Consider the following 10,000-nt stretch of genomic DNA (forward strand, 5'->3'; position numbering starts at 1 on the left):
CAACCAGTCTGTGAGTTTGGGAGAGGGAGGGAGGGAGAGGAGGGGAGGGAGGGAATGAGGAAGGGAGGGAGGGAGAGAGGGAGAGAGGGAGGGTGGATGGATGTGTGAGAGAGACGAAAGGAGGGAAGGGTAGGGGTGCTGTTTGTGTTTGTTTGTGGTTATGATTTGTGTTTGCGGTTAAATGTCTTGTGTAAGGGGGTGGGGAGGATGGGTCGTTTTGTTTGTATTTGTATGTCAGTTTTTGTTTCTTTTCTTTTGTGTCGATGTTTTTATAAACCTTTTTTTCTGTAGGTACGTTAGTGTGTGTTACTGTATGATTTTACAGTCGGAGAGTTAGATTTATATAAAGGAAATTTGAAAAAAAGAATTGATAAAATCAATTTAAGCAGTTTGAAATAATGAAGTCCTTTCCCTCCCTCCCCTCTCTCTCTCTCTCTCTCTCTCTCTCTCTCTCTCTCTCTCTCTCTCTCTCTCTCTCTCTCTCTCTCTCTCTCTCTCTCTCTCTCTCTCTCTCTCTCTCTCTCTCTCTCTCTCTCTCCCCGCGTCATTGTTTGACATCCCTCTATACTAATCGGTATATTTGAATATTCGTCATTCGGCCAATTGGCGAATAAAGGTAATTTATGGAAAAGTATACCAGCTTTAAGGGGGGGGGGGGTTATATACGCTTGTCTCTGCACCTTTTTGTGTGAGAGAGCAAGAGAGATCGGAGGCTGTGGGAGGGAGTAGGGGAAAGAAGGGGAGGGTGCCGCTCACTCATTCCCGTCTGAATATTGTAGCAGCGTGGAGAGAAGTTCACGTGGCAAGGTGCTAGGAGATCACTTCCTCCTTGCCTCTTTCCCTCGTGCTCTCCACCTTTTATTCTCTTCCGTTCCTGCTGTCTCTCGCTTCCCTCTCTCCATGTCACTCCTATCTCTTCCCCCTTTGTTATCCCCTCCTCCTCCTCCTCCTCCTCCTCCTCCTCCTCCCCCCTCATCCTACCCCCACTTGTTCTCTTTTATTTCACATGGCCTTCTGACCTTCATCTGTCACTCGCCAGGCTCCCACACGCCCACAGCTACGCCCCCACGCCCACGCCCTTGTCATTAATCGAGAAGTAGTGGATGTGTACACAAAATCACGTTTACTTGAAATTAGGCGCACACAGTGACGTTTAAACCGTCGTTTCTTATTGATGGCTGGCCATGTGCAGTGCAGCATGAAGGATTTGTTATTTCATCTGTTTGATTTTTGATTGCTGCATTGTTCATGATTTTGTTCTTGTGTGTTTTATTTGTTTTTAATGTGTTTTCCTTCGTCTTTCAGGACCCAGCTGGAATATTCGATCTAATAGAAGTCGTTGGCAATGGAACATACGGTCAAGTGTATAAGGTAAGTTGGATGTTTGCCTGTTTCGTTTATCTCCCCTCCCTTTCCTTTCTTTCCTATCTTCCTTTCTTTCCCTCCTTCCTTCTTTCCTTTTCTCTCCTCTCTTGCCTCTCCCCTCCTTTCAACATCCTGTTTTCCTTTCTTCCTACTCATTTTGCGTTCCATATTTTCTCCTTTCTCCCTCCCCGCTTCTTCCTTTTTATTTCATTCTCATTCCTTCCTCCTATACTCCTCTCTCTCCCTCCCCTCTGTTTATTTCTTTCACGTTTAAAGTTCTCTTTATGGAGTGCCAGACGCCAACTCCACCCCCCCCCACCCCACCTTCACCTCTACCCCTTCCCCATACCCCCACCCCTACCCCTACTCCTACCCTTTCCCATACCACCACCCTACCCCTACCCCCGGCCACCCTTGCAGGCCAGCATTACTTTATCGGTGTCACGTCTGGCACTGCCTCAGTGCCGCGGTTTCGCCTGGGCAGGGAATTGGCACCGAGGACATGTAGTGCCAGTGAACCTGCATGGGGGCAAAGAGACGTGATTGACAGGGAGGGAGGGAGGGAGGAAGGTAGAGGAGGGTAGAAAGGGGATGAGGAGATAAAACGAAAAGGGAATATAGAAAGATATGTGAGAGAGATTAAAAAGACAAGGAGGAGAGACAGAGTGTGAGTGAGTGAGTGAGAGGGTGGATAGAGGAATAAAGAGGGGGGAGGTATAGAAAAAGAGAGGGGGGGAGGGAAAGACAGACGCGGGGGGGGGGGAAGGAGAGAAAGAAGGGAGGAGGGAAAGAGATAGAGAAGGGGGGGAGGGTAGAGGCGGGGGGAGGGAGGGAAAGAGAGGGGGGGGTGGAGAAAGAGAGGGGGGAGAGAGACCTACTGTAGACGTCAAGGCCCGTGGCTATGAGGATGGGGATGAATAATTTCGCATTCTCGGACACATGTGGCACGCCGATGACGTTGTTTTGTTGATTTTTAGAAAATGTTTTGGGTGCCAAGATTCAGCTGTTCTGGGGGATACAGCTGTTTCTCCCCCTCTATTTCTTTCTCTTTCTCTTTTTTTCCACCTACAAACTCCTTCACCCATTAAGTTATCACCCTTCATCTATCTGTATTTATCGCGTATCTCTTTCTTTTTTCTTTCTTTTCTTATTCTTGTGATTACTCTATGTATTTCCTGTTATTTTTTACGTTTTTTTCAACTTTTTTCATTAGTTGAGAATCTTTTTTTTTCTTCTTTTCTTTTTATTTTATCAAGTTTTTGTTCATGATTTCAGATATAATTTATGCTGATTATTAATTAAACCTTTCTCAGCCGCTGTCAGGATTTCTTTGTGTCGATCTGTATTTTCTTGTTTTCATTCTTTCTCGTAGATCTCTCTTTCCCTGCTACTCACTGTTTAAATATCATTCATGTTAAATGATTATCCAATGTAAATTATAGAATACAGTGATTTCAATGTGAATATTTTCTCTCTCTCTCTCTCTCTCTCTCTCTCTCTCTCTCTCTCTCTCTCTCTCTCTCTCTCTCTCTCTCTCTCTCTCTCTCTCTCTCTCTCTCTCTCTCTGGTTCGTTCCTCACTTCAAGAATTGGTTTAGACAGCTAGCGATATCCAAGGTCGGGTGACGTCATTACCAGCAACCCACCCCGCCCCCATTCCCAAGTTTCAGTGTGTGCATGACTCTTCGTTGCGTATTCGGTTCATTTCTTTTATTCCTCTTTAGTTTATTACTCTTACTATTTCTGTTACTTCGAAACTCCCAACCCCCCCTCCTGAATCTCATCCTTACCATTGCTTTTCCAAATTTAATGCCCCCCCCCCCTCTTATATCTTTACCCTCTCCCTCGCCTCACCTATCCTTTCTCTCTCTCTCTCTCTCTCTCTCTCTCTCTCTCTCTCTCTCTCTCTCTCTCTCTCTCTCTCTCTCTCTCTCTCTCTCTCTCTCTCTCTCTCTCTCTCTCTCTCTCTCTCTCTCCCTCTCCCTCTCCCTCTCCCTCTCCCTATCCCTCTCCTTGTCCCCTCTCCCTGTCCCCTCTCCCTCTTATTTCTGTCCATGCTCTTCTTTGTTTATTTTCGTGTACCCCATCTACCTCCTCCTCCTTCCTCTTTTATCCACTCTTCCTCCTCTTCCCTCCCCATCCTCTTCTTCACCCATTCGCTTCATCCTTTTCATCCTTCCTCCTACCTCCTCCTCTTCCTCCCTCCTCTCCCTCCCTCCTCTCCTCTCCCACCCTCCTCCCCTCCTCGATACCTTCTCCTCATCCTCCTCTTCACCCAACCGTCTCCTCCTCCCTTCCTCGCCCCTCCCCTCGTCACTTCCCTTCGGTTGAGCAGCTGTGTATGTGTGTGTCGGCCAGCTCAGGGTTAAGCCACGCATCATCCGGGACCTTGTGTTGTGTCTGAGTTGGAGGGGGGAAGGGATGTGAGGGATTGGAGATTGGAGGTTGGAGGTGAGGGAGGGAGGGGAAGTGATAGAGAATGGGATGAGGAAGAGGAAGGAGAAGGTGGTGGGAAGAGAGAGGGAGGTGAGAATTGCCACCACCATCTCTATCCTTATCTACTCAGTTTGTCGTGTTTCGCTTTCCCATTTTTTATATCTCGTTCTTAACACGCCCTCCCCCTTTCTCATTCACTCACTCACACACACACATACAAACGCAAACACAAACACAAACACAAACCTACAGATATATATCACTAGGCGAGTCTGAACTCCAGGGTGACGTAAACTTAAGGAGGGGAAGAGAAGAAAGGGGAGGGGAAGGGGAGTATAGTATATGAGATAGGGTAAGCAGGGAGGGAAGGAAGGGGGGTAGCGGAATGGGAGTCATGGGGGTAGAGAGGCAACATGAAGTGGTGTGGCTCTCTCTCTCTCTCTCTCTCTCTCTCTCTCTCTCTCTCTCTCTCTCTCTCTCTCTCTCTCTCTCTCTCTCTCTCTCTCTCTCTCTCTCTCTCTCTCTCTCTCTCTCTCTCTCTCTCTCTCTCTCTCTCTTTTACAGACAAACAAATAGGTAAGATAAAGAGAGAGAGGGAGGGAGGGAGGGAGAATGAATGAATGAGTGAGAAGTGGAAGAAACAGGAAGGGAGGCCCGAGCGAGCGATTTCTCGGGCGCGGAAGTGTGACTGGGCACTTCCGTGACATGACCTCAGCCTTCCCTCTCCCTCTTCCCTGCTCTAGCCGTTGCTGTCTCTGTCCGCCTTCTCTCTTGGCTTCCCTCTGTAAGGACGATAGTCGATGTGCCATTTGCCCACTCCCTTCTCTTTCTGTCTGTCTGTCTCTCTGCCTGCTTGCATGCCTGTTTGTCTATCTGTATGGGATGGGGTGTTACGGTTGATATATATATATATATATATATATATATATATATATATATATATATATAGAGAGAGAGAGAGAGAGAGAGAGAGAGAGAGAGAGAGAGAGAGAGAGAGAGAGTGTGTGAGAGTGTGAGAGTGTGAGCAAGAGAGAGCAAGGATAGATCAGAGAAGGGAGAGAATGAATTTGGCTCTTGTGCCAGGCGGTCAGTCGGTCTGTCCCTTGACGGCGCCGCCACCCTCGCTCGCTAGTTCTCTCGCTCTCTCTCAACTAGCCCTCTCGCTCTCCCACCCGCGTCCTCGGTGAACCCAAACATGTTGCTATGAAGTTTCGATTCGTTGCTGGAGTCTGGCTCTCTCACCTCGTGTGTCTCCGCGCCGTCGTTGGATCAGGGGTTTGGTTCAAGATGGAGGGGGTCATCACGAAGCGGGCCGCGTGTAAAAAAAAATGATGTTTTTTGGTGGACGGACTTGAAGGGTGCGTTTGGTTGTTGTGCTTGATAAGGCCGTTTGCATTAGTGATTTTTCTCTACATTTCGGATGCTATTATTAGAATGCGTATATTGGAGTGCGATAATTTTGGACACGGAAGCGGAGGGGCAAGTCTAAGTCTTCCTCTACTTCTCTGTCTGTATCCATCGAATTATTTTTAACTCTATCTCCCATCTTCCTCCTCCCTATCGCTCTCGCATTCCCTCTCCTCGCCTTGCCCCCCCTCACCCCTCCTACCCCCACCTCCCTATACCCATAGAGATGGCTTATCTAGTTATACCCAAGGCGTTGACGATGGTGCAGATACTTCCACAGTAGTTGATTGCAATTACACGTCGATCTGTAAATGCAATAGGCTCAAATCCAGACATTGAAAACATACCAAATAGACAAGCAAGCATGAACGCGGAGTGGTGAACAGTGGGCGTGTTGGGTGGATGGAAGTGGGGAGGGGGAAGGGAAGAAGGAGAGGGAGGGAAGGGCGGGCGAGGGCATGTGCGAGCACGTGATGCTAAGGACGCCCCGCATGTACCCCGCCTGTTCGAGGGTGGAGTCAGTGGCTCCCTGCGCGCCAGCTGGGCTTGTTTGAGACCTAAGCTCTAGAGATATGTATGTGTATATATATATGTGTGTGTGTGTGTAAATATGTGTGAGTGTGTGTATGTATGTATGTATGTATGTATTTTCACACATGTATAAACAAAGAATAGTATGCGGTGAGTGTTTAGGAAGGCGACAGTGAGAGAAAGACGAGAGCGAGCGAGCCAGAGTGAGAGCATGACTGGGCAGAGGAGAGGGGAGAGACCGGGTGATGTGATGATGATGATGATGATGATGGTCTTGTAATTGGCCTCCGTCAGTGGATGATGAGGGTCCAGTCCGGGCGAAGGCACTGGCACGCCTACCCTCATGGTGGTTGTGGGAAGTTAGGGGATGGTTGAGAAGGGCAGGATAGATTGGATTAGAAAAGGGATAGGGGAGAGAGGTGAAGGAGATAGGGGGATATTAGACATTAGATAGGAGACGGAAAAGAGTCGGCGTTAAAGGGTTAGGGAATCGTGACGGAACTAGGCGAAGGAAAATAAAAGATAATGAGGAGGAATGGACATTGTGGGAAGAACACGGAAGAGGATGAGGAGGACTAAGGAGCTACAGTCAAAAGAAGTGCAAAGGAAGAGTAAAACAAAGGAAACAAAAGCAAGGGAGGGAGGGAGGGAGGAGACGGAAGGGGAGGAGGAAGGGGTGTGGAAATACCGAAGATGTCGTTTTGGTTCGGGGAATGCTTGGGAAAGAATGCTACCCTCACAGTACTCAGGCTTGGCCGGTGTAGCTCTGGTGGAAACGTGGACAAGGGGAAAGGCTCGAAAGCAAATGCGAGAGGCTTCCTTAGATCAGAAAGAGAGGGAAGGAGGAGGGTTAACGCTTTAGATTATCATTTTAATTTTCACTGTGCTGTCATTTAGCCATTTTTGTAGTATTATTGGATGAACCATATTATTGATGTTATTGGTTAGTAGTACTAATGACGTCATTAGACAAACCTTTCTATCTTGCCTACACATGAGCCCGGTCACGTGACTGACCTTTCTTCTTCGTCATTCGACCGTTCGATCCGACCCGCTCAAGGTCAGACCCCGGGGCGAGCGACGTGCCACGGGTACTTCCGGGTGCTTGGGAAGAGGGGGTTAGGGAGGGGAATGTGAACGGACGGAGGGGTATAGGATGAGTGGGGGAGGAGGGAGGAGGGGATGGGAGAAGGGTGACTGGGAAGGGTGGAGGGAGGAGGTTGAAAGGAGAGGGGATGGGATGGCTAGGGAGGAAAGGAGCGGAAGATAAGAGGAAGGGAGGGAAGGTCGTCAGCTATGTCCTTATGAATGTCCTTAAAACTCCTGCGTGGAGAATTGGGTCATCCTTGTTTTAATGGTTTTATTTTGTATAATTGCTGTAATAACGTTGACCAATGATGGCTATTATGGTGGTACTATTAATGATGGTGATATTGGCCCAATTAACAATCGTGATAATGATAATGATTGCAATTATATGACAATAATAGTAATCAGGGCTCGAGAATGTGTGGGAACGCAGGAACGCTAATCCTAAGAAGGATTTAAGGCTACAGGGAGTTTTGAGTAGAGGATGGTATCTAAAAAAGTTTTATTTTATTCCATATGAATCGAGCAAATTTCCTTTAAAGCAGGGGGCTCGCTGACCAAGAATTATTCTTGAGGAATTACCGTTCCGTGATGAAACCGACGGGCGAGATTTTTATTCTCTCTTTCACGTTCCAAGGAAAAGTAAATTAATCACGGGCCATGATAGCGACAACAGTATATTTGGGGCTAGGTAGCAGTAGTAACAGTAGGTTAGTAGAAGTGTCTGCAGTACGCAGAGTTTGGCAGAGTAGTTGCCGAGGTAGCGTGGTGCCAGCGGGATCACATGTCGGCCATGAGTCATCGGCTTCCATGAGTAAGCCGGGGGAAGGAAGGAGAACAGCTGAGAGTGGAGGGAAGAAGGGGGGGATAGTGTGAGAGCGGGGAGGGAAGAGAGGGGGCAAGGAGAGAAGGAAGGCGTATGTGACGATAAGGAGGAAGGGAGGGAAAGATTGGATGAAGGAAGGAAACAGATATGGATAAAAAAATATCATAAAAAAGTCTTCTTTCTTAGACTCCTACTATGACCCACCCTTCGTCGTCATCCTTCTCGTCATCCACCACCATCTTAAATAGGCACCCATCCTCCACCTCTCCTACCACCATCATAGATACCCCCCCCCCCCCTCCCTCCACCACTCCTACCGCTGCCGCCTCGCCGTCGTCGCTCTCTGGCCATCCTCACTAATAATTGATGTCGAAAGGGCGGCGGTCGTGATTGGCGATGGTATGCTGGGTGGGAATGTGGTAATTAGCAGCGTCGTAGCATCATTAGCTTTGTATTATTGTTGTTGTTGTTTTCTTGTCTCGGTTCTACCATTTTTAGTTACTTTCTTTGTTTGCGTGTTGTTTCATTTGTTGCCGTTGCCGTATTTCTATTGCTGTCGTTTTGATTGTGTCAGTGGTATGTAAGTGGCATGAAAATAATTATAGTGGAGAGAGAGCAGACGGACGGACAGACACACACACACACACACACACACACACACACACACACACACACACACACACACACACACACACACACACACACACACACACACACACACACATACACGCGATAGAAAGGGCGATGTAACATGTAGTGGGCGGAGCGCAAGGTCATTATTTGCCCCTACCCAGGATTTTTCTGCCCCCCCCCCCCCATCTCTCTCTCTCCCTCTTCCCGACTTCCCGAACCTCTTCTCCTGGGACGCTTTCCTGCTACAACCCATTATTAGTGCCCGACATTCCTTACTTTCATTTTCTTATCTTTTCTTTTTCTCTGTTTCTTTTTATGCACATGCGCTCACCCAAGTACGAGCGTACATACCACAAACATACACATAGGTGCAAATGTTCTATGTTTTCTTTGTTTTGTCACCGAGCATCACGTGCTAGCAGTGGTCGCACCCACGTGTGCGTTTTGGCTTAGGGTCTTGGTGTGTGGAGAGGACGTGATGAGAGAGAGAGAGAGAGAGAGAGAGAGAGAGAGAGAGAGAGAGAGAGAGAGAGAGAGAGAGAAGGGGGGGGTTAGAGAAAGAGGAGAGAAGTAGAGAGGAGGTGAAATATCGGTAGAAGAAGAGAAACAGGGGAAAGGAGAATTTGGTAAAAAAGGCAGATAAAGAGAAATAGAGAAAACGAAGAAGGGCAAGGGCCCAGTGGCACGATAAAGCCAGAATCACAGACGGAAAGCGAGTCATACTCTCTCAGCCACTTAGATTACACGCTGCCGAGGGCGAGGGCCATATGGCACGCCTTTGAGTGCCTCTTGTCTGTGTTCTGCATCGGAAGGAGACAAAACAGGATGCGCAGGTTTTCTTCTCTTTCACTTTATGGATTATTTATGTATGGTTTGTATCTCAGTCTCATGGCTATATGTATATGTGTGTGTAGTATGTATGTGTATACATATAAATATATATATATATATATATATATATATATATATATATATATATAGAGAGAGAGAGAGAGAGAGAGAGAGAGAGAGAGAGAGAGAGAGAGAGAGAGAGAGAGAGAAGAGAGAGAGAAGAGAGAGAGAGGAGAGATAGTGTGTGTGTGTGACGTCATGACCAGGCTTGCAGCCACCGTCGTCGTCATCATCGTCGTCATCGTCGTCATCGTCGGTGTGAAAGGGCCACCTCAACCACCGTCACCGTGAGGAAGCTCAGGTTAAATATACTCGTGATGTACTCACTGCCGCACGTCCCCCCTAACCCCCCCTAACCCCCCACAACCCCCCACTTCTCCGCTGTGGTTTTTACTCCCCCGGGAGGAGGCGCGCCGAATCTCCGCGAATTCTACCAGCATGCGTGTCACCGCTTATTTTAACAGCGCCTTTGTCGCCTTTGTGTGTCGTGTCGTCGTCGTCGTCGTCGTCGTTTGATGCCACGAGTCTGGCGATGGGTTGGGAGGGAGAGTAGGAGGGGCCCTACTAGGACGATCATGCTTGATAGGGGGCAAGGGAGGGAGAGGGGTAGGGGTTCGATTTTTGTTTTATTTATTTGCCGTTTCAGGGCTGGGGCGGGACGGGGCGTGGGCGTGGGGGGGAAGGGCTCGTATTCTTGTGATGCCTGTAAGCTCGATATGTATTGTCAATGCGTTTTGCATCGTTATATTCCTTCAGCAATCAGCACCACAAATTTAATAATAACAATGAATAAACAGTTCAACAAATGAGCCAATTCTCACAC

General features: G+C 48.0%; 1 protein-coding gene across 1 annotated transcript in view; it reads left to right on the forward strand.

The window, feature by feature from the left end:
* The window catches only part of msn (serine/threonine-protein kinase msn), a 133,499-nt gene that overhangs the window by 33,726 nt on the left and 89,773 nt on the right, over nucleotides 1-10,000 (forward strand). Inside the window, exon 2 of the mRNA XM_086547849.1 lies at nucleotides 1,306-1,371. Coding sequence (XP_086403975.1) covers nucleotides 1,306-1,371 — 66 coding nt within the window. The remainder of the gene's footprint in view (nucleotides 1-1,305; nucleotides 1,372-10,000) is intronic.

This window comes from Penaeus japonicus, unplaced genomic scaffold, assembly GCF_977035675.1.
Source record: "Penaeus japonicus unplaced genomic scaffold, GWHDUDI00000001_assembly GWHDUDI00000020, whole genome shotgun sequence".
In the NCBI taxonomy this organism is placed as follows: Eukaryota; Metazoa; Arthropoda; class Malacostraca; order Decapoda; family Penaeidae; genus Penaeus; species Penaeus japonicus.